The 24,962-nt window shown below is 47.2% G+C and overlaps 1 protein-coding gene across 4 annotated transcripts in view; it reads left to right on the top strand.

The window, feature by feature from the left end:
• The window catches only part of LOC137518091 (autophagy-related protein 9A-like), a 51,130-nt gene that overhangs the window by 3,867 nt on the left and 22,301 nt on the right, over positions 1-24,962 (top strand). For 2 of the 4 annotated variants that reach the window (XM_068235404.1, XM_068235403.1), the window contains exon 2: positions 21,510-21,655. In XM_068235404.1, coding sequence (XP_068091505.1) covers positions 21,547-21,655 — 109 coding nt within the window. In that variant the 5' untranslated portion in view covers positions 21,510-21,546. Of the gene's footprint in view, positions 1-17; positions 181-1,220; positions 1,855-21,509; positions 21,656-24,962 lie in introns of those variants that run through there. The other 2 variants (XM_068235405.1, XM_068235402.1) reach the window with 2 other exon arrangements.

The raw sequence follows: 24,962 nt of genomic DNA, 5'->3' as shown, positions 1-24,962 counted from the left end.
GTGAGCGGAGAATGGGAGGCATGTTAACCCCCTGAGAGCTGCAGTGTGGTGTGGATGTCCTCACAGCGGCGGGTATAGCTCTCAGTGCAAGCTCTGCTGCATGCTGATGGGCCACCCAGAGGAGATCCCTGCAGGCTGCATGGACTACCAGAGCTGCAGGCCGTAATCTTCTCGGCATAGGTCTGTGCCCCGCCCCTTGTAGTCTGTGACCAGCCCTCTTGTAGTCTGTGTAGCCGGATGATGCTGGGCTGTTTCTTTATGTAATAAATATATTATGTAATATAGCAGCACCCTCTGGCAGTGAAGGAGTTACAGGGAAGACGCTGGCAGTGAAGGGGTTACAGGGGAGAGACAGGCTCTGGCAGTGAAGGGATTACAGGGAAGGCACAGGCTCTGGCAGTGAAGGGGTTACAGGGGAGACACAGGCTCTGGCAGTGAAGGGGTTACAGGTAGACGCAGGCTCTGGCAGTGAAGGAGTTACAGGGAAGACGCAGGCTCTGGCAGTGAAGGGGTTACAGGGGAGAGACAGGCTCTGGCAGTGAAGGGATTACAGGGAAGGCACAGGCTCTGGCAGTGAAGGGGTTACAGGGGAGACACAAGCTCTGGCAGTGAAGGTGTTACAGGTAGACGCAGGCTCTGGCAGTGAAGGGATTACAGGGAAGACGCAGGCTCTGGCAGTGAAGGGGTTACAGGGGAGACGCAGGCTCTGGCAGTGAAGAAGTTACAGCGGAGACACTGGCTCTGGCAGTGAAGGGGTTATAGGGAAACACAGGCTCTGGCAGTGAAGGGGTTACAGGGGAGACACAGGCTCTGGCAGTGAAGGGGTTACAGGGGAGACACGGGCTCTGGCAGTGAAGGGGTTACAGGTAGACGCAGGCTCTGGCAGTGAAGGGGTTACAGGGGAGACACAGGCTCTGGCAGTGAAGGGGTTACAGGGGAGACACAGGCTCTGGCAGTGAAGGGGTTACAGGTAGACGCAGGCTCTGGCAGTGAAGGGGTTACAGGGGAGACGCAGGCTCTGGCAGTGAAGGGGTTACAGGGGAGACACAGGCTCTGGCACTGAAGGGGTTACAGGGGAGACACAGGCTCTGGCAGTGAAGGAGTTACAGGGGAGACACAGGCTCTGGCAGTGAAGGGGTTACAGAGGAGACACAGGCTCTGGCAGTGAAGGGGTTACAGGGGAGACGCAGGCTCTGGCAGTGAAGGTGTTACAGGGGAGACGCAGGCTCTGGCAGTGAAGGAGTTACAGGGGAGACACAGGCTCTGGGAGTTTAGGGGTTACAGGGGAGACACAGGCTCTGGCAGTTTAGGGGTTACAGGGGAGACACAGGCTCTGGCAGTGAAGGGGTTACAGGGGAGACGCAGGCTCTGGCAGTGAAGGAGTTACAGGGAGACACAGGTTCTGGCAGTGAAGGAGTTACAGGGGAGACACAGGCTCTGGCAGTGATGGAGTTACAGCGGATATAGTCTCTGGCAGTGAAGGAGGCACAGGCTCTGGCAGTGAATGGGTTACAGGGGAGACACAGGCTCTGGCAGTGAATGGGTTACAGGGGAGACACAGGCACAGGTTCTGGCAGTGAAGGAGGCACAGGCTCTGGCAGTGATGGGCTCTGGCAGGGAAAGGGTTACAGGGGAGTGACAGTGTCTTCTTGCATAACAGCTGAGCAGAGAAATTAGCCAATCAGTTGTGGGGGAGGAGTTGAGTTTCCAGCTGCCTCCTCCCCTTAATCCTGCACCAACCAGCTGGAAGAACACAATAGAGCCTGAGAAGGGCCCAGTACCCCCCAGAGGGCCTGACACCCCCCAGTGTCTGATATCTGCCATGAGATGACGACAGCCGCACACTGAGCCCAGGTGAGATGAGCTGGGCTCTGTACCCTTATGCTGGGCCTGGGGGGCTTCAAACATGGCTGTGTGTCACTGTTGTAACCTTCCTAGGGGACATCATGTCTTTCTCAACCCCACAGCTGGGTTGGGGTGCTGTGTCCCTCCCCGTGTCTGCATATATTGTCCTCCAACAGCTTAGATACAGTTCTGTGGTGTCCCCACTGCCTGACTATAGTGTCTGTGTGCCCCCCACTGCCTGCAGTGTGCCCCACTGCCTGAGTATAGTGTCTGTGTGCCCCCCACTGCCTGCTGTGTGCCCCACTGCCTGAGAATAGTGTCTGTGTGCCCCCATTGCCTGCAGTGTGCCCCACTGCCTGAGTATAGTGTCTGTGTGCCCCCCACTGCCTGCTGTGTGCCCCGCTGCCTGAGAATAGTGTCTGTGTGCCCCCTACTGCCTGCAGTGTGCCTCACTGCCTGAGTATAGTGTCTGTGTGCCCCCCACTGCCTGAGAATAGTGTCTGTGAGCCCCCCCCCCTCACTGCCTGAGTATAGTGTCTGTGTGCCCCCCACTGCCTGCAGTGCTCCCCACTGACTGGGTATCGTGTCTGTGTGCTCCCCACTGCCTGCAGTGTGCCCCACTGCCTGGGTATAGTGTCTTGTGTGCCCCCACTGCCTGCAGTGTGCCCTGCTGCCTGAGAATAGTGTCTGTGTGCCCCACTGCCTGCAGTGTGCCCCACTGCCTGGGTATAGTGTCTGTGTGCCCCCACTGCTTGCAGTGTGCCTTGCTGCCCGAGTATAGTGTCTGTGTGCCCCCACTGCCTGCAGTGTGCCCTGCTGCCCGAGTATAGTGTCTGTGCGCCCCCCACTGCATGCAGTGTGCCCTGCTGCCTCGGTATAGTGCCTGTGTGCCCCCACTGCCTGCAGTGTGCTCCACTGCCTGAGATAAGTGTCTGTGTGCCCCCCACTGCCTGCAGTGTGCCCCGCTGCCTGAGTATAGTGTCTGTGGGCCCCACTGCCTGAGTATAGTGCCTGTGTGCCCCCACTGCCTGCAGTGTACTCCACTGCCTGAGATAAGTGTCTGTGTGCCCCCCACTGCCTGCAGTGTGCCTCACTGCCTGAGTATAGTGTCTGTGTGCCCCACTGCCTGCAGTGTGCCCCGCTGCCTCAGTATAGTGTCTTGTGTGCCCCCCACTGCCTGCAGTGTGCCTCGCTGCCTGAGTATAGTGTCTGTGTGCCCCACTGCCTGAGTATAGTGTCTGTGTGCCCCCCACTGCCTGCAGTGTGTCCCGCTGCCTGAGTATAGTGTCTTGTGTGCCCCCCACTGCCTGCAGTGTGCCACACTGCCTGAGTATAGTGTCTTGTGTGCCCCCCACTGCCTGCAGTGTGACCCGCTGCCTGAGAATAATGTCTGTGTGCCCCCACTGCCTGCTGTGTGCCCCACTGCCTGAGAATAGTGTCTGTGTGCCCCCATTGCCTGCAGTGTGCCCCGCTGCCTGAGTATAGTGTCTTGTGTGCCCCCCACTGCCTGCAGTGTGCCCCGCTGCCCGAGTATAGTGTCTTGTGTGCCCCCACTGCCTGCAGTGTGCCTCACTGCCTGAGAATAGTGTCTGTGTGCCCCCCACTGCGCCCAACTGCCTGACTATAGTGTGTGTGTGTGCCCCCCACTGCCTGGATGTGGTGTCTGCCCCACACACACACATACACCCTGTAGTGTTCCCTGCTGCCTGGATATGTTTGTGGATCCCCTGTTTTCTGCATGTGATGTCCGTGTGTCCCCTGCTTTCTGCTCATGTTTACTTGTTGCCTGGACGTGGTGTCTGCGTGCCCCCTCTGCTGCCCGGACGTGGTGTCCATGTGTCTCCCTGCTGCCTGCGTGTGCACCAGGCCTAGGATTCGGTGCTTTCATGTATGTGTAACGCCAGTGTATTTATTGCTGGAAATCACTATACATAGTAATGCAAGATGGATCTTCTTATGTTTGTGTGTACTGCATTGTGTAGGTAGACTACATCTGATTTATGATCCCTTTCCTGGAATGGTATAATACTGCTGTAACTCCCAGTGCTGGAAGTCTTCCTTGTGATACTTCCTTGTTATACTTGGGCCATGGTGGTGACAACTGTATCTGCTTCTGGGCCAGTAACCTCTTGCAGTGTTTCTCTGCTGTGGCTGGCAGACATTTTCCCACAAACAGAAAAGTAAACATAGTGTTTATGGAAACTGTTGGGCACAACCCGGGGGGCAGCAAGGCAGCGCCCTAGGGCTGTACTTTGTCTCGAGGCTGCTGGGACAGAGCCAGGGCCACAGCTGAGGTGCTGAACCCGTGTGCTCTGCGTAGCTGCTGATTCCGGCGTTCTTGGCTGTTTACTTTTTAAGACGCGGAGTTCTCTGGAATCACATGTCCCTTCCAGGGAGGTTTCCTCTGGGAAAATAGTGTGACAGGTCATCATGGCTGCCTGACACAGCTGCTGTCTGCAAATCATCTCCTTCCACACACCAGCGGTTACTGGAGAAGATGGGCTACAAACTGGCATACTGTCTCCCATAGCAACAACTGCATGGTTACTTTGAACACTTAGAAACAACTAAATGGGTTGCCAGGGGAAACAGTGCTGCTTCCGTGAGCTGGTGGGTCCCAGTTACTCTATCAGAGCAGAAAGGATGGAAGGAGTGTTACTGTGTAATTATCTGCTGTGCCTAATTATATATTCAATGTCTGCTTCAATGTAATGCTGCTGACAGCTGCAAACCACAGCAAGGGTGATGTCAGTGACACTGTGCGCTGAGGAGGCTTACCAGCTGGTATCCAGGACAAGAGAAGTGCTACTGTGCAGCCTCCATACATACAGAATAAGAGCAGATACTGAGAATTACACCCAGCATACAGAACAAGAGAAGTGCTACTGTGCAGCCTCCATACATACAGAATAAGAGCAGATACTGAGAATTACACCCGGCATACAGGACAAGAGAAGTGTTACTGTACAGCCCCCATAAATACAGAACAAGAACAGATACTGAGAATTACACCTGACATACAGGACGAGAAATACTACTGTGCAGCCTCCATCCATACAGAATAAGAGCAGATACTGAGAATTACAACCAGCATACAGGACAAGAGAAGTGCTACTGTGCAGCCTCCATACATACAGAATAAGAGCAAATACTGAGAATTACAACCAGCATACAGGACAAGGGAAGTGCTACTGTGCAGCCTCCATACATACAGAATAAGGGCAGATACTGAGAATTACACCCGGCGTACAGGATAAGGGAAGTGCTACTGTGCAGCCTCCATACATACAGAATAAGAGCAGATACTGAGAATTACACCCAGCATACAGGACAAGAGAAGTGCTACTGTGCAGCCTCCACACATACAGAATAAGAGCAGATACTGAGAATTACACCCGGCATACAAGACAAGGGAAGTGCTACTGTGCAGCCTCCATACATACAGAATAAGATCAGCTACTGAGAATTGTGCCCGGCATACAGGGCAAGAGAAGTGCTACTGTGCAGCCTCCATACATACAGAATAAGAGCAGATACTGAGAATTGCGCCCGGCATACAGGACAAGGGAAGTGCTACTGTGCAGCCTCCATACATACAGAATAATTGCTGAAAATTATACAGAGAGTAGTGAGAACATTAAAGTGTAAGCTCCTCTGGTGCAGAGATTAAAGGGAATGAATCAGTGACCTCTGTACAGTGTTGCAGTATACAGTACATCAGCTATATTAATATAAAGTGATAGTCCACTGTGGTGAAGGCATTAGAGTGTAAGCTCCTCTGGTGCAGAGAGTATGATCTGCTTTTTATACACTGCTGTGATGTTTTGGTGCTATATACATTTATAATACAGTAATGTGTCACATTGAAGGGGATAATAGAGTGTAAGCTTCTCTGTCGCAGACGGATATAAATAGATCAGCTTTTTATACCACGCTATGGAATATTTCAGTGCTATATAAATAAATAGAGTGTCAAGTTGCAGGGGACATTAGAGTGTACGCTCCTCTGGTGCAGAGGCTGATGGGAATGGATCAGTGATCCCTGTACAGCACTGTGGAATGTCAGCTGTATAATAGTAATAGTGTGTGACTGTGGCGAGGATATTAGAGTGTTAGCTCCTCTGGTGCAGAGACTGATGGGAATGGATCAGTGATCCCTGTACTGTGCTGTGGAATCTGTCAGAGCTATATAAATGTATCATAATACTGTACTGTGTAAATGTGGTGAGGACATTAGAGTGTAAGCTCCTCTGGTGCAGACACATGGGAATGGATCAGTGATCTCTGTACAGCGCTGTGGGGTGTATCAGGGATATGATCACTATGATGCATGTAGTGTATACATCAGGGTAGGCAGTATTCTGTGTGATTCAGTACTCCGTTCTGCTGGTAGGAGTTAGAAGGTGTTGATATCTGGTATCCATGCAGCACGCTGGCCTTCAGCCCTGGTCGGAGTGACTCCAGCAGCGTTGTGTCTGTCGGGTGCGGTGGAGGAACTCCACCCTGATGTTACGTAACTCACAGATTGCTGGTCAGAATGAGGCCGTCGGCTTCATGGCAGAGATGGCTGTAAACAAGTGTGAGACATCCTGTGGGACGTGTGTGTGACCTCAGCAGTGTCCTGTCCCTGGGGAGGACGTTCACATGGTCTCTGAGAGGGTCTGAAAATCTGATTTTGAACAGTTTCTTGTTAAACTGGATCCGAGATGAAAAACTAATTGTAACTTATATATCTTATCTAAAGTTTTAGATAGTTTACACAACATATCTAGCTGCAAACAGCTTCATAAGTTTATGATTATTTATTCCTGTGATACAATGAGGGCAGCCATGTTCTGTTTGTCACATTGTCACAGGCCTGAGGGCTGGAGATGCTATCCGCTTGCCTGTGTGTAAATTCAGTCCCTTCTCCTCCTCCCCTCTACCTCTGAAATCTCTGGCTAGTAACCTCCTCCTCCTCCTCCTCCTGCCCAGACTGAGCTCCCATAAGCCCTTGCTACAGTGCCAAGGCACAAAAGGAGCTGTGGACGAGGCTTGTTTAGTTTATAGGGAATTAGAGTATTAAAACAAAACAAAAAAAAGTATTTGTCTTGAGGAATGCCCTATAAACTATATGAAAGGAACACAATTATGCAATGAGTAAAAGTTTATCCCGGATCCACTTTAAAGGGAACCTGAGGCAAACCTCAGCTGAAAACTCAGATACTCTCCTAAGCAGAAGGAAAGCATGCCACGCCCCTCCTCCTGACCACCCCAGCTTCCTGAGGCGCTCCAGATCAGAGCCCCACTCCTCTTCATGCACAAGCGCAGCAGTGCCTGAACCACCAGCTACTCCAGATTTACTGCGCAGGGCGCAGGCACAGCCGTATTCACACAGCTGCAGTATAGCCATGCTTGTGCATGAGAAGTATGGTTAAGAAATGAGACTATGATGGTCCAGAGGATGGCGTCAGAAGCCTCTGCAGGATCCAGAGGCTTTTTTCTTAGGTAAGTATGTTTTTTTGACCTTTTCACCTCTTTAAAAATCATGTGGGATGGTGCTAAAATTAACTGAAAGCATCAGAGTGGCGTGATCGCAAAAATCAGTTTGTACTGTTGGAATTTTTCAGATGACAGGTGCATTACTATGTATTGTTTGTTCACACTCTGTTTCAAAGCCAGTAGAAATAATACCTGGTCTAACAGCATTCTCTGGGAAGAGAATTCTGCATAGCAAAACAGCCTAGGCTGTGACATCACTGGGAGGGCGGGTCTGCATAATAAAATACAGCAATATATACATATAGGAAGTGCTTCTGTTGCAGAAACCGGAGGTGGAACACATACACTTGGGGAGAGACAGGTCGGCGGTCATCTGGAAATGAACGCCACTACCTCCGTGCGTCTGATCAAGGCCTTGAGGCCAACATTTTCCAGCATGACCGATTGATGTCTAGTGCAGAAAAAAGGGTCTGGGAAGATCTCAGTTTGAGCTTTAAAATGGTACTAAGCATTGTTTATTTTCAGGGCCCTTTCACACTGACGCGGTGTAGTGAGTCATTTTACCGCCCCTCACCGATGTGCTAATAAAAGCCCATGGGTGCTGTCATACAGCATGTGGTGTGTTGTGCCAGAAGTCACAGATCTACCGTGCAGACAAACCGATGTTACCGTGTGACCTCTGCGGCGGGCCGGAAGTCATGTAAGTCTATGGTGACGCAGGGATTGCCACAATGTTGGCGTTGCGGCGTGCATGCACTTCCGTATCTCTAAAACTGGAAGTAACCACAAGCATCACTTCCTGTTTGGATCCTGGCCAGAAGGGGATTACCGCATACTAACGTGGTAATCCTCGATGCGCTAGGATGTACTGAGGTGCCAGTAGGATAAATCTCAATAAAAACGTTTATAATATCTGCAAAGAATTTGTATGTTCTCTCCGTGTCTGCGTGGGTTTTCTCCGGGCACTCCGGTTTCCTCCCACATTCCAAAAACATACAGATAAGTTAATTGGCTCTCACTAAAATTGGCCCTAGACTACAGTACTTACACTACATAATATAGACATATGGCAATGGTAGGGATTAGATTGTGAGCTCCTTTGAGGGACAGTTAGTGACAAGATATATATATATATATATATATATACACTGTACAGCGCTGCGTAATATGTCGGCGCTATATAAATACTAAATAATAATAATAATAATAATAATATTCGGGCTGCAGTGGTGGACCAGCCAATCCAAAGTAGACACATGTACTGTCGGTATAAATCAGAATCAGAATCCGTTTATTTCGCCAAGCATGATTTGGGTCATGCCCGGAATTGGTTTTAGCAGCACAGAACACCTTAGACTTTGTTTACATAGACACACTGACAGTAGAAGAGAGCAGTAAATACAGCAAAAAAAGTAATCAAAGTAATCATAAAAACAACATGACAGTAAGCAACTCATCAGCAGATACAGAGACATTTCAAGAGGAGCAGCACAGAGAGAAGTAGAACATTAATATTAACACTGGTGTCAGACTACGTAGGTTCCTCCCTGGGTGGGAGTTCAAGAGTCTCACTGCTGTGGGGAAAAAAGTGTCCCTGTGCCTTGATGTCTTGGTGGGGATGGCCCGGAATCTGCGCCCCAACGGGAGCCGTTGGAAGAAGCGATGGCCTGGGTGCGTCGAGTCGTTTGCAATCCTTGTTGCTCTGGAACACCTCCTGGCCTCATGAATGAGATCCAGTGGGGGAAGGGGCTTCCCGATTATTTTCTCTGCAGTTCTGATGACCCTCTGGATTTTGTATCTGTCGCTGGTTGTGGCCCCAGTGTACCAGACGAGGATGGAGGAGCAGAGGACAGACTCGATCGTGGCGGAGTAGAAGAACTTTAGGAGTTCGTGGGCCATACCGAACTTTTTTAGTTGCCGCAGGAAGAAGAGTCTCTGCTGGGCCTTCTTTTGGGTTGAGATGGTGTTGGCTTTCCAGCTCAGATCGTCCGTGATGGTCGTGCCCAGGAGACGGACACTGGTGACTCTACTGACTTCGGACCCATTAATATGGATCGGGGGGGGTGCTCCGCCTTCTGAAGTCAATAACCATTTCCACAGTTTTGGTATTATTGAGCACTAGCTTGTTTTCCTTGCACCATAAAGCAGTAACAATTTATTTATATACGCCCAAGAAAAGTTGCAACGCGTTTCGCAGGCAAAATCCCGCTTCTTCAGGCAATAAATAACAGGAGTGATACACAGCATAGGGTCAAGAACAGGCTTGGCACCTCCTATCCGCAGAGAGCGACGTTTTAATCCTTAGTGGGGACAGGCTTGTTCTCCCCACCTGCCTATTCAGTGGTTGCCTTGGAGGTAACCCTGGTTTGTAAGTATAACACTTACTCTTCATATTGCATCCTCCCTCATCCAATACACACTACACTATATTGGGCTCTCGGTCTCTTTACCCTTTTTATATCTCCACTAATCCTCGATGGACTGTTTGTGCGATGTGGCCCTGCGCTGCACTGCTACACTGACGCCAGTATACAGTCTGAAGCTGGCCTCAGGTGATGATGATGCGTTTCCTGTACACAGTGGTACTGAGCATTGTTTATCTTTTGGTGATGATAATGTGTTTCCTGTACACAGTGGTACTGAGCATTGTTTATCTGCAGGTGATGATGATGCGTTTCCTGTACACAGTGGTACTGAGCATTGTTTATCTTTTGGTGATGATGATGTGTTTCCTGTACACAGTGGTACTGAGCATTGTTTATCTTTTGGTGATGATGATGCGTTTCCTGTACACAGTGGTACTGAGCATTGATTATCTGCAGGTGATGATGATGCGTTTCCTGTACACAGTGGTACTGAGCATTGTTTATCTGCAGGTGATGATGATGCGTTTCCTGTACACAGTGGTACTGAGCATTGTTTATCTTTTGGTGATGATGATGTGTTTCCTGTACACAGTGGTACTGAGCATTGTTTATCTGCAGGTGATGATGATGATGCGTTTCCTGTACACAGTGGTACTGAGCATTGTTTATCTTTTGGTGATGATGATGTGTTTCCTGTACACAGTGGTACTGAGCATTGTTTATCTGCAGGTGATGATGATGCGTTTCCTGTACACAGTGGTACTGAGCATTGTTTATCTGCAGGTGATGATGATGCGTTTCCTGTACACAGTGGTACTGAGCATTGTTTATCTGCAGGTGATGATGATGCGTTTCCTGTACACAGTGGTACTGAGCATTGATTATCTGCAGGTGATGATGATGCGTTTCCTGTACACAGTGGTACTGAGCATTGATTATCTGCAGGTGGTGATGATGCGTTTCCTGTACACAGTGGTACTGAGCATTGATTATCTGCAGGTGATGATGATGATGATGCGTTTCCTGTACACAGTGGTACTGAGCATTGATTATCTGCAGGTGATGATGATGTGTTTCCTGTACACAGTGGTACTGAGCATTGTTTATCTTTCGGTGATGATGATGCGTTTCCTGTACACAGTGGTACTGAGCATTGTTTATCTGCAGGTGATGATGATGCGTTTTTCTGTACACAGTGGTACTGAGCATTGTTTATTTTCAGGTGATGATGATGCGTTTCCTGTACACACGTTACTGTGAATCACCTGTAATTAGCCGTGATTCCTGCTGCGTGTGAATGCCGTCTGTCTGCATGCCATCAGGTGCTGCCAGGACGAGGACACGTTTCCTGAACACCAGCTAGATTAGAATGTGATAATTGTTGTTGTTGTTATAGACTTGTAGAGCAGTGACACGTTTCCCATTCCAAAGGAAACCTCAGCACTCCAATATTCTTCATCTAGATGCTGCCTCTACTTCTACGTAACCTGTGTTTAAAGGACAACTTCAGCGAAAAAAGTAAGTAAATCTGACAGAACGGACTGGTTTTGGACTAGTCTATCTCCTCATAGGGGATTCTCCTCAAGTGGTCCTTTAGGCCTCTTTTCCACAGACAGTTGATGGGCAGTGAAATGCCTCTCAAACTCTGGTAACTGCTCGCCACTGCCTGGTAACTACTCACTGTTGCCTGGTAACTGCTTGCTGAGCACACAGTTCAACTGTCCATGGAAAAGAGGCCTCAGGGACAGGGATTCCAAATTTACAGATAGATATTCCATAACCGATTCAGCTGACATAGCTGCTTGCCTGCTTCTGCAGAAAGGAAGAGGTTCTGTCTAAACACTTCTGTTGACAAACTGCGATTCTCAGGTTTGTTTATTACAGTAACGGTGTCATGACCTTTTGGGGTGCTTTCCAGAGTTTACAGGTGTCCCCCCAACACTCACAGACTGCGGTTTGGCGATCAGACATGATGGTTTTACAACAATCGGTCATCGGTGATCAGGAACGATTGGTTTTTGGATGATTAGGTGCGGAATAACGCCAAGCTGACCAACTGTTTGTCACAGTGGAACTGAAGAGAGTAGAGTAGAGGCACTAAGATTGCACTTATTGTACCTTTTAACCTTTCGGAGTTACAGTGGGGGCGAAGAGAGCCTGACAGCTGTTTCGCTTATACAAAGCTTCCTCAGAGGCTACAAAGATATCTTTGTAGCCTCTGAGAAAGCTTTGGCGTAATTCTCAGTATCTGCTCTTATTCTGTATGTATGGAGGCTGCACAGTAGCACTTCTCTTGTCCTGTATGTTGGGTGTAATTCTCAGTATCTGCTCTTATTCTGTATGTATGGAGGCTGCACAGTAGCACTTCTCTTGTCCTGTATGCTGGGTGTAATCCTCAGTATCTGCTCTTACTCTGTATGTATGGAGGCTGCACAGTAACACTTCTCTTGTCCTGTATCCCGGGTGTAATTCTCAGTGTCTTATTCTGGATGTATGGAGACTACACAGTAGCACTTCTCTTGTCCTGTATGTTGGGTGTAATTCTCTGTATCTGCTCTTATTCTGGATGTATGGGCAATGCACCTTACTGCTTCTCAGTATAGCTTGTACAGCAGCGATACTCTAGTACTGTAGTTGGGTGTAGCTCTCAGTAGTGGCTGCTGTGATTGGCTGGTGATTATTTCGGCTGCGCACCTGTTGGTGGAGACAGACTCTGGTTATCCTCAGGCAGTACAGACTTCATATCTGAGGACACAGATCATCTGGGGTTAGAGGAAGACGAGAAATACCTGGCTGGGAGATAAGAGGAGTGTACTGATCTCAACACTACTGAGAGTGAGTATAGGAGTAACACAGAGCCGGCCCGGGTATTACGGGTGGAGAACTGCCGCTACTTGTACGTGACGCCTGGCACAGGTACTAGGAGTGGGTGCAATGGATGGAGGATGGGCAACTTTGTTTGACTCTTTCACCCTCTCTCTGTTTCCCATAATCTGTTTCCTTCCACCCTGACTAATCTCTCTCTCTCTCTCTCTCTCTCTCTCTCTCTCTCTCTCTCTCTCTCTCTCTCCCCACCCCCCACTGCTGTCTCTCTCTGCCTTTTCCCCTTCCTGCTTTCTCTGCCTCTGTCCCCCCCCTTTGCAGTGCCTCCCTGCCCCCCTATGTACTTTCTCTGCCTTCTCCCACCCTTCTCCTTGTGGTCTCTCTCTCCTCCCCCTCCCCCCTTTTATTACTGCACTTATTATACTGATCCCCAATTTAGCCTTTATTCAAGAGCCAAGGAGGGAGGTACTTTTTCACCCCGCCAACTGGACCCTGGTCTGCCTAAATTACTCCCCCCCCCCCCCCCCCCCCCCCCGTTTCTCTCTTCTCTCTCCCTCTCCTCTCCAAAAAAGCTTTATTGGCAGGACCAAATACATTTAGCATTGCCAAAACATTAACATTGGGGGGGGGGGGGGGGATTGTGGGAATAAGGGAAGGATATAGGTATACAGTCCATATGAGTGTGGAGAATGTAATGGAAGGTATGGGGAGATGAGATATATAGTCCATATGGGTCTCTCTCTCTCTCTCTCTCTCTCTCTCTCTCCCTCTCCCTCTCCTGTATTCTCCAAATCCAAAAAAGCTTTATTGGCAGGACCAAATACATTTAGCATTGCCAAAGCCAAACAAGACATTAACGGGAGGGGGAGGGGAGGATTCAGGCTCTCTCCCTCTCTCCCCAGCTCCTGTATTTTCTCTCTCTCCCCCTGTCCTGTAGGCATTTTTCCTGCCAGCCATGTTTCCCGTCCTCTAGCGTCAGAGAGCCGCAGTGACACGCTCTACACGTCACTGTTGTTTATCAGAGCTGCAGCACGTGCGTTGTGTCACTGTGCCGCCAGGCTGGATGCCCGCACACCGTGTGCTAGAGTAAATCACAGCCTGGCGATCTCTGGGAAAAGCTAAGAATAACCTGTTTATATCGGATTATCACCAGGAACTTAATGGAGCGCTGAGAATTTGTGTCCTCAGAAATCTGCTTCAATCTTGTATAGAGAGACGCAGATGAAGAGCCCAGCTGTGCCCAGTGCCAGCGACTCATTCATAGAATGCAGTCAATTATTCAGGACAGCCACTTTTACGCTAATTATCCTGGCTTCATCATCAGAAATCCTTCCTATAGCTACAGTATGTAGTGCTGTACATTGGTATGTAGCCCCACCCTCCCAGTGATGTCACAGCCTTGGCTGTTTAGCTATTTCGAATTCTCCTCCCAGAGCATGCTGGGAGGCCTGGCATTATGTTCACTGGCTTTGGAATCCTCAAACATTCCGCAGAGATCCCCTGCCAGCAGTAAAGATGTCGGCAGCTGTGATACATTTCAGAATGTGAATTGGGGTGAGGAAAGATTTCCTACGCAGGCGCAGCGTAGTATATCCAGGTCGGAGGTCACCGGCCAGGAAGAGGATCCGCATAGCTCCCCATACACACATTAGGCATCCCCCCTTTTTTTATTTTTTTTTATTTAGCGCTAAGGTATCCTTTAAGTTGAATTACTGAAATAAATTGACTTTTGCATGATATTCATATTTTTTTTCGAGTTTCACCTGTAGACCATTCTTTGTACATGAGAGCCATTGCTGGTCGTTATCTTTTCACATCGTTCAACTGTTGTTGTTTTTGCTTTTATTTTATTCATCAAATGCTTAAAGAGGAACTCCAGCCTAAACAAACATAGTCATTAAGTTACATTAGTTATGTTAATTAAAATAGATAGGTAATATAATCTCTTACCCACCCATGTTTGTGATTTCATGATGGCAGCCATCTTTTTGGTTGAAAGGAGGTGACAAGGAGCATGAGACACAGTTCCAACTGTCCTGTGTCCTGAGCACCTCTCCCAGCTGCGCGCACCAGGCAACAACCACAACATCAGAAATCCCATCATGCTTTGCACAGCATCAGGGGAAAAATGCCCGGGCAGATTTCCTTGATGTGGCGGAGCTTAGCTTCTGTGCAGCTAAAAATGAGGCTTGGGTAAGAAAAACAAAGTGCCTTTTCAGTGCTGCTGAGTAGATTTTTAGTCTGGAGGTTCACTTTAAGTTACCTATCATGGATTTTTCTTTCCAGTGACTTTTTTGTTTAGTGCGTTTATCAGGCTTTAGGTTAGAAGATTATAGAAATCTTACATTGACTTACTAATCTCTTCCTGTTTACAATAATAAAGCCTCTCAAAACTTTACGCCATCCTAGCGTTGCACTCATCCTATACAGACCCGACTACTCCAACAGATTAGCCTCTCCCCAGCCCCGCCTTCTGTGTGTGGAAAGGTTCATTGACCACTCTTCTTTCTCAGATGATTCTCCTCTTTCAGTCCCTCCCTTGGCTGCCTGTCAAAGTTCAAGCTTCCAACTCTTACTGTACCTACAAAACTCTGTAATATGTCTCCTCCATTGGCTGCACCCATTTCAAGATGCCACCCTGTGCACTTGTGAAGCCTACTCTTATCCACTCTAGTCATCTTGTCTCACTTCTGCCTTCAGAATTTCTCACAAGCTTCTACTCTGTTTTGGAACTCTCTTTCACAATCTGTCCCTTGAAGTTTTCAAATGCAGCCCGATGACTCAGTGCACACGACACTGCAGTCACAACTTGGGCAATCTGCTATGGGGGCAGCACAGTGGCGTAGTGGTTGGCTCTCTCACCTAGCAGCACTGGGTCCCGGGTTCAAATCACAGCCAGGGCACTATCTGCATGGAGTTTGTATGTTCTCCCCTTGTCTGCAATGGGTTTCCTCCGGGTACTCCAGTTTCCTCCCATGTCCTAAAAACATACAGATAAGTTAATTAGCTTCCCTCTAAAAATTGGCCCTAGGCTATGATACACTACATGATACATACATAGACCTATGACTATGAAAGGGATTAGAGTGTGAGCCCCTCTGAGGGACTGTTAAGTGACAAGACTATGTACTCTGTACAGCACTGCGAAAAAGGTCGATGTTCTATAAATGCTAATTAATAGTAAAAATATGTCCATTCCGTTCCAGCCTTGGTTGGTGTCCATCGGACAGCAAGCAAGACTATAGCGGACATGTCCACAATTTGTCCACTGTGACGAATTGTCCATACAGGATAGGAAACGCACAGGTGGGCGGAGCCTCAGCTCGAGTGATGCATTACACTACATAACAACTTTCATGGCCGGCTTTCTGGTGATAATACCAGCAGATATTACTGGTATTATCAACAGCAGATTTTGCTGACATTCACCTCGTTCTTGTATTGTGATTGGGTACTTGGTTAGATCTATCCATTCTTGCACTAATTCACTAAGTGACCTTGCTATATCGCGCAATCGGGATGAATGGCATATACAGTGGTTTGCAAAACTATTCCGCCCCCTTGAAGTTTTCCACCACTTTGTATTGGTCTTTCATGTGGAATTCCAATAAATTGATGCATGTTTGTGGCAGTAATGTGACAAGATGTGGAAAACTTCAAGGGGGCCGAATACTTTTGCAAACCACTGTATAACTTTGATATTCTATTGCGGGGAACCCTTGAAGCATAATCATGGTGAATATAACTTTTGCAGTTGCTTCGCTGCTGCTCTATCGCCCTATGAGAGTGTAAAGGCCCATACACACGTCGGATTTTCGTGAACGACGGGTCGTTTGAACGTCCCGTCGTTCAGTCATTTGCCTGCTAGATCGGGCATGTGTACAGACTGTCGTTCGCGTGATAAGTGCAAACTCACTCTTATCACGCAAACGACAGTCTGTACACACGCCCGATTTAGCGGGCGAACAACGACGGGACGTTGAAACGACCCGTCATTCACGGAAATCCGACGTGTGTATGGGCCTTAAGTGTGAAAAGTATGAAAGTGTGTGATATGCCGCCTTAAAGAGGCCATACACTGGTCGATTTGCCATCAGATCGACCAACAGATAGATTCCTCTCTGATCGAATCTGATCAGAGAGGGATCGTATGGCTGCCTTTACTGCAAACAGATTGTGAATCGATTTCACTATGAAACCGATTCACAATCTGTGGAGCTGCCGCTAATCTCTCCCTCCCCCCCCCCCCCCCTCCCCGCATACATTACCTGATCCAGTTGGCTCGAGTCCCCCGGCCTCCGCTGTCTTTTCTCCGCTCTGGGCTCCAGGGCTACAGCTTCACTTTACTTCCTGCCGGGGGAAGTTTAAACAGTAGAGGGCGCTCTACTGTTTAAACGTCCTGTCGGGACAGGAAGTGAGTGAAGCCAGCCAGAGCCCAGCGCGGAGAAGGGACAGCGGCGATCAGGGGACTCGGAAGAGGTAATGTATTGCTGCTAGCGTCGGTCATCGGACATTCGAACGCCGTTATCGACGTACCCCCGACCCGCCGGCAATCAAGCAAAGTCTTCTACACGGACGGATTGACGGGAACGATCGTTCGGTCAACGTATACGCAAAGATTACCCAGCAGATTCGATCACAGTGATCGCTGCGCAGCATGTTAGCTTTTCCATGCATTTTTGCATGGCCCTCTTGTTTTTAAAGCGGACCCAAACCAAACATTTTTTTAACCTCCTTGCTGGTCTAATTCCCGCCGGCAAGGAGGCAGCGCAGCACTTTTTTTTTATTTTTTCAATTCAGGGCTCGCTACATGATAGCCGCAGAGCGGCGGCATCCCCTCACCCACTCCGATCGCCTCTGGCGATCAGAGTAAGCAGGAAATTCCGTTCAGAACAGGATTTCCTGCAGGGCTCCCCCGGTCGCCATGGCGACGGGGCGTGGATGACGTCTTCGGGAATCCCGATCCACCCCTCAGCGCTGCCTGGCACTGATTGGCCAGGCTGCGCAAGGGTCTGGGGGGCTGCGGCGCGGCGGGTAGCGGCGAATCGGCGGGTAGCGGCGGCGATCGCATACTACACGCAGCTAGCAAAGTGCTAGCTGCGTGTAGCAAAAAAAAAATTATGCAAATCGGCCCAGCGGGGCCTGAGAAATCCTCCTGCGCAGGTTACCCCGAGCTGAGCTCGGGATAACCGGCAAGGAGGTTAATTCAAAATATTTAGTTTCACCACTCTGACACATACAAATATAAATAAACACTCCTTCAAGCCTATGAGCATTTCAGTGCATGCTTTTCACCCTTCTCTTTTCATAACTAGGGTTATACAGGTGGCAGCCATTAGCAATTCCTCCTTTGCCAGACACCTCCTACTCCACCAGTCTGCCGGATTATTTCCCGGCAATATGAAAGGAAGGGAGGGGTTCCTCCAATAAATGTAAAATATTTTATATTTGTCATCATGCAGCTGAAAAAGGCTGCTATTTATTATTATAATTTAGAAAATAGATTTTTTTCTGAAATCTTGTATTTTTAATTCGGGTCCACTTTAACTAATTTTGGCAGACAATTGCATGCAGTGTGCACTTTTTATTTATTTATTTATTTTTTTCCAATAAACTTATCTCAGCCAGGGGCGTTGCAAGGATCCAATAAGAACCGGGGCACTTTTGGGCACTCCAGGTGGAAAATAGGTGTGGCCATGCACCAGAATGTGGGTGTGGTCATGGATGGAGCCAAATTTACATGAAATTAACAGTGGTCCAAGTAGGCCTGCCCAGCAAAATGTTGGATGAAGCATACCCCGACTGATGCACCACAGCTCCCAGCATGCCCGCAATTGAGACAACACAGCTGCCAGGGGGACATCCGGGGCACCCCAGAATAGATCCGGGGCACCCCAGAATAGATCCGGGGCATGTGCCACTGATCTTTGGGGCTAGTAACACCCCTGATCTTAGCCCTTTTTTTTTTTTTTTTTTTTTTTTTTTTTTTTGAGCAGAGAACCTTTTTGTTTTATTTTAATATTGTTCCATTTTGGGTGGGAGGTCTGGATAGGTCATGCAGGAAGGGACTCTGCATTCGGGCACAATGAGCATGTAGAGAATGGACATGTCTGCATGGATCCTTTAGATCAGTGTTTCTCAACATTTTATTGGCATGTACCCCCTTTTAAAACTCTGTACTCACCAAGTACCCCCTAGCATAGTAAATATTATTACAAGTACCCCTTGACAAATATATATTTAATCGTAGTACCTTATAACTGGTTCTAAACAATTTCCAAGCATTTACTATTGCTTTTAATTAGCTAAAATACTAATTTGGTGTTGTTAAAATAAGATTTATCATTTTTCTAAAACTCTATATTTGTTCTTGGTTAAGTATATAAAGCCCGAGTACCCCCTGGAACCATCAGAAGTACCCCCTGGGGTACACGTACCACACGTTGAGAACCTAGGCTTTAGATAACATAGAATACATCATCTTGTCCTTTCGTCTGTTGGCGTCCGTCGCAGAAAACGGACAGATTTGTAGTAGAGAATGAAATTGGCTTGAAACTTACCTCTTCAGGCAGGCATATAATCCACTCTTCCAGAAAAACCGAGCAGGTTGGGACTCAGTGTCGTGTTTGCCACAGCAATAAGATCTGCTTCCTGTGTTGATCGGAGGTGTAGAAAACCAACGGGTATCTTTTTCTACACATGTAGGAACCGAGCCTTCCCTTCTGCTGTCGTTGAGTATGTAACGGGTCATATTGTGTAATGATGTTGGTGGATCTGATTGGCTCACCCCCTCTGCTTTTCTCCTTTGTGGAACAGGCGATACTATGTAATGAGTATAGACTATGGCCTGGTGCAAACCAAAGGAGTTTTTCTGAGCGTTTTGAGTTTTTAAATCTGCTGCTAATGTTATCCTATGTGTCTGTGCACACTGAAGCAATGAGGTTTTGTAAAAAAAAAAAACCCATAGCATTACATTGGGAAGAGCTTATGAAACCTCTAGCGCCCAAACGTTAGAGGGTTCAAAAGCTCCAGTGTGCACAGAGACATAGGATAACATTAGCAGCAGATTTAAAAACTCAAAAACGCTCTTAAAAACTCCTCTCGTGTGCACCAGGCCTAAGAGTTGTTGGATTTCTTGTAATGTGGCTGGATGGTGTACTGGTTAAGGGCTCTGCCTCTGACACGGGAGACCAGGGTTCGAATCTAGGCTCTGCCTGTTCAGTAAGCCAGCACCTATTCAGCAGGAGACCTTAGGCAAGTCTCCCTAACACTGCTACTGCCTATAGAGCGTGTCCTAGTGGCTGCAGCTCTGGCGCTTTGAGTCCGCCAGGAGAAAAGCGCTATATAAGAGTTTTGTGTTTTTGTCCTCTACTATGGACAGCGTCCTATTGGGTAGTGAGTATAGATGATGTGCTGGTGGGTCTGGTTGTCTCACCCTCTTCTTTTTTCCCTTGTGGAATAGGCAATATTGCGTGTAATAAATCTTTGTTGGTTGCTATGGGCAACACTACACCTTTGTTCGGCACCATATCACAGGGAGTGTGATAACTCGACTCTCCTCACAGCAACCACATAGGAGATAGAACTTCTTAGACGTCGTCAAAGTTTCAGGAGTTTATTCAGTAAACAGATATACAGATGCTTATCTCTACATGTTCGTTACACCTCAGCGAAGCAATTGGTCTGTAGTAAGTCCTCTTTGCGTTACAGGCTCTTGGTCCATTCCTTTTGAATGGCAACCAGGCTTTCTCTTATGTTACATCTATACTACGTTACACTTAGGCCTACATACAGCATACAGTTAGATAAGATGACAAGACATTACAAAAAGATTAGAAAGTGGAAGTCATCAGCCAGAACTCAGAAGCCCCCCGGGAGCTCGTTAGCTCTATTTATACTAAACTCTAAAGAGTTAAATGTGACCTCATCTGAGCAGTAACGGATCACTAACTCATCGCCTGCTATTGGCTGACAAGACCCCGTGATATCATGACAAGCACCGTTTTTACTGCGCATGCCCTGGAAAATTCCATTTTCCAAGGACCTGTGACTTTGTTCTGATGAGGACCTTTTCTTTACCTTTAGGAAATATGAAAACACTCGATGTTTACAGAAACAGACTGCCTCTCTGTCTGACCATGGTGGCTAGATAAGCCCTCTGGCCTTGTATAGGCAGAAACACACTGTTCTGCAGTGATTCTAGAAATGCTCCTTAAAGGTATACTCTGCAAGTCAAGTCTTTTAACTAAAGTCAGTTAAAGTTACTGAGGCCTACGAATTCATATAATCAAATTCTAACATTGTGTACTGAGTATAGATTATGAGTTGTTGGGTTTCTTGTCCTCTACTATGGACAACGTGATATTGGGTAATGAGTATAGATGTGTTGGTGGGTCTGGTTGCCTCACCCTCTGCTCTCCTCCATTATGGAAGGCATATCATCTGATAATGAGTATAGATGTCTTGGTGGGTCTTGTTGTCTCACTCTCTGCTGACCACCAGTATGGAAGAAATTATATCGGGTAATGAGTATGGATGATGTGTTGGTGGTTATGGTTGTCTCACCTTTTGATGTTTACCAGTATGGTAGACGTGATATCGGGTAATGATTATGGATGATGTGTTGGAGGGTGTGGTTGTCTCACCTTCTGGAGTTCTCCTGTATGGAAGGCATGATATTGGGTAATGAGCATACATGTGTTGGTGGGTCTGGTTGCCTCACACTCTGCTATCCACCAGTGTGGAGGGCGTGATTATTGGGTAATGAGTATAGATGATGTGTTGGTGGGTGTGGTTGTATCACCTTCTGCTGTCCTCCAGAATGGAAGGTGTGATATTGGGTAATGAGCATACATGTGGTGTTGGGTCTAGTTATCTCACCCACTTGCTGTCCTTTGACCTAGAATAAGTAATACTGGGTAATGGCTATAGAAACACTGGGTGAAATCTATAGATATGTTAGTAGACCTGATCTCAGACTTTGCTTTTCTTCAGGTCACAGCGGGGTAGCTGAGGGGACAATGCCCTGACAATGGAGGCCCAGGAACAATATCGGGAGTATCAGAGGCTCCAGGACTTTGAGGAAGATTCTCCTCCCGGAGAGGAGGACCTGCTGGTACATGTGCCGGAGGCTGTGAAAGGTAAGTGCCAAGACTCCACCCAACACTAACTGCTTGCTGATTAGTTCAGTAGCTTCTTATGTGTATATATTTCCAGTGTCAGAATATCTCTATGCAAATGGTGTTAGTTTCCTCCTTCATGTCTTCTGCTTTGTGCAAAGCAAATATTTGCGAGTGACAGGGGAGGAATCCAGCTGTTATGGTGTAAGCTTCTTCTCAAAGAAGCAGAGACACAAACTGCTACAAGGAACTATCTCCACTCTGAAGGAAAGGGAAATCTCGCTATCGTGGGAGAGGAGTAGGCAAAGACTACTGCAGGGAAATCTCATGAGTGTGTTGGAAGGGAATGATATCCAAACAATAATGAGTTTTCTCTACATTAGAGGGTGGAGGGATGGAAATACAAACTATTGGAAGGCCGTCTCACCATTGTGAGAGGGGAGAAGCAGTAGCGTACCTCCGGCATTTGACACCAGGTGCTGCGTATTAAGACACCCCCCCCCCCCCCCCAAAAAAAAAGGAAAGGAGCGAGTGCGGCAAACTAAGTGTGCCACGGCAGGTAATGCCAGGTATAGGTGCCCCCAGTATAGGTAATCTAGTTTCCCCAGTATATGTAATAAAGTTGCCCCCAGTATAGATAGCTAGTATAGTTGCCCCCAATATAGGTAGTATAGCTGCCCCAGTATAGGTAGCTATTATAGTTGCCCCCAGTATAGGAAAGTATAGTTGTCCGTAGTATAGTTGCCCCAGTATAGATAATATAGTTGCCTGTAGGTAGCATAGTTGCCCCCCGGAGGGGGAAGCCATGCTAGGAGTGGCAGAGGGGAGGGGGGCCAGAACCCCTCCTCCCTCACTTGAGTCCCCTCCTTCTGCTCTTTTGGCGACACCCCCTGCCTGTCAGTCACCCGGAGCCCCACCCCCCTCTGTGCCCAATGATTGGAACGTCACTGGGGAGGAGAAACACAAACTGCTGTTGGGAAGTGTGACCATAGAGGAGGAGACACAAATTGTAGAGGAGAAATGTAGCTTTTGTGGCATAGAAGAAACTAGTGGATAAACCCGGTCGCTTTATATCCAGTTCTGTTCCCTTAGCTCTTGATCCAGTCTGGTCAGTGGGTTGAATGAAGGTCTCCAGCAGATTGTGTTTTTTTTGTTTTTGGTTTTTTTTGTGTCTTAAAATTGGGTGAATTGAGTGGGATTATGAGTATCTGGGGTTCTGCTGAACATGAGTGTGAAGGATTGTGGGTAATTTGGGCCTCAGGCCCCAGTGTGAGGGTTGAGTTAGTACACCGATGTATTATGAAATAGTGCCATGCGTAAGATATTGATGTAAAAGTAATTTACACACACACACCGAGGCTCTCCCAGTAAATTCGAGAAGGTTTGGGGTAATTGCTTATCTGCTTATGATTATGTAGATCCAGATTTGATTATGGACCAGATTCTTTCCAATATCAGTGGGTCCAGAAGAGCTTCTGGTGCTGAATGATTTTCGTGGTCCTTTTGGTGCAGTTTGGCTACTCCACCTTTGATTGTTTCCCCATTGGTATTACAGACCGAAGACAGGGTTTTGTTTTGGAGGGAGGGTCTCTGTAGAATATTTTACACTAGAATTCTGGTATGTTCATTTGGTTATGTGGCCTTTAATGTCATTTTGTATTTCGATCTTTTGCTTGACACGATGTGACTGTATCTTGATTGTTGTGCGCATTGACTTGTGCACAATTTTCTATGTGGAATCGTTTAAAAAAACATTTTTTCTTGATTTAAAAAAAAGATTTTGATGTTACCAAATGTCCGAAGACGTAACAACAAAAGTAGTTTCGGTGATACCTTTAATGACTAACTTTACAAGATTTCTTTGCAAGCTTTCGAAAGTTTCTTCTTCAGGCATGTTACAGGACTGGATCAGAACCATACAAAGTACTGTCACATACACAGGCTTTATATATGGTTTTGTAGAGTATACTGCAATCAGACCTTATGTTAGTCTTCCCCTAAAGTAAATGATATCATCAAAGCTTAGATCTATTTCGCCCTCCTACCTGAAACCGCATTACTACATGTAGGTGTTAACTCAGCACCAACAAAAATTAAGATAGCCCTATCCCATTTACTTTGTGCCACCCGCCAAGCCCTTCTCCAAAAGTGGAACTCACCTGACATTCCTAAACCTGACAAAATTATCAACCTAGCTCTCAATAATATAAAAATGGAGAGCCTCTCCTATAAAAAAAAGTGATTTTTATCCCTACACTGAGCATTATATCCAACCTTATGTCATCCCTCCCCACTTAGGCCATAGGGTATTTACGTATTAACCTGTTCTCCACCCGCAAAATTCAGAATTCGTCCAACTTAAAGCCCATTTAGACCACCTGAAATGTACTACAGCTTAACCAAGCTGACTAACCTTCCTCCGATACAACTCCCCCTTCAGAGCGTTAACTGCTTCAATTTTCCCCCAATTAAATCTGTAGGTAGTCGGCACTGCCCCTACAGAGATTGATACCTCGCCTGACCCTCGCAATTCCCAGATGATTGGAATTCTGTCCAATCCCTGTTGCCTTTTAAATAGCTCTGACTCCCGACCCCCCCCCCCCCCTCCTTTCCCAACGAAACAGCCAGACCCCTCAACTTGGTTGTTTAAAGAAAACTACAGTACAACTCTCCTCAATATATCTGTGTACAGTTACCTATTATCTGATAGAATTGTTGAAAAATTACTTGCCAATGGTTGTGTACTCTACCTTACCTCTTACGATGTTCATTGTATGTTAAATTTCAATAAAAATTAACTGGGGGTGGGGGGGTTAAAGGTTAGATCTATTCACTCTAAAGGCTCTATAACATGAGGTCAGATTGCAGTATACGCTACAAAAGCATATATAAAGCCTGTGTATGTGACAGTACTTTGTATGGTTCTGTAACATGCATGATAAAAGAAACTTAAAGTTTCGAAAGCCTGCGAAGAAATCTTGCACAGTTAGGCCTCAATTCACTAAACTTATCTCCTGTCTTTAATAACTCTTCTAGAGTTGTTACCATGGTGATAAGGCATGTAGTATTCAGGAAACATTTTACCTCAGGCAAGCCTAAAGTTAACTCTTCTGTCTTTAAATTAACTCTCCAATCCTTAAAATAACTCCAGAGTTAAAGACAGGCTGTTAATTAGCTGCATGTGAAAATAACTACAGAGGAGGTAAATTAACTACAGGAGAGGTAACTTAAGGAATGAAGAGGTAAGATAACTCTCTCACATGTGGAGGTAAGTTTTTTTCTCTTGCCTTATTATCTCCAGCATGATCTTAGTGAATTGAGGCCTTTG

This window comes from Hyperolius riggenbachi, chromosome 5, assembly GCF_040937935.1.
Source record: "Hyperolius riggenbachi isolate aHypRig1 chromosome 5, aHypRig1.pri, whole genome shotgun sequence".
Taxonomy (NCBI): domain Eukaryota; kingdom Metazoa; phylum Chordata; class Amphibia; order Anura; family Hyperoliidae; genus Hyperolius; species Hyperolius riggenbachi.
Note: the sequence above shows the minus strand (reverse complement) of the source record. Positions and strands in the feature narration are given on the sequence as shown.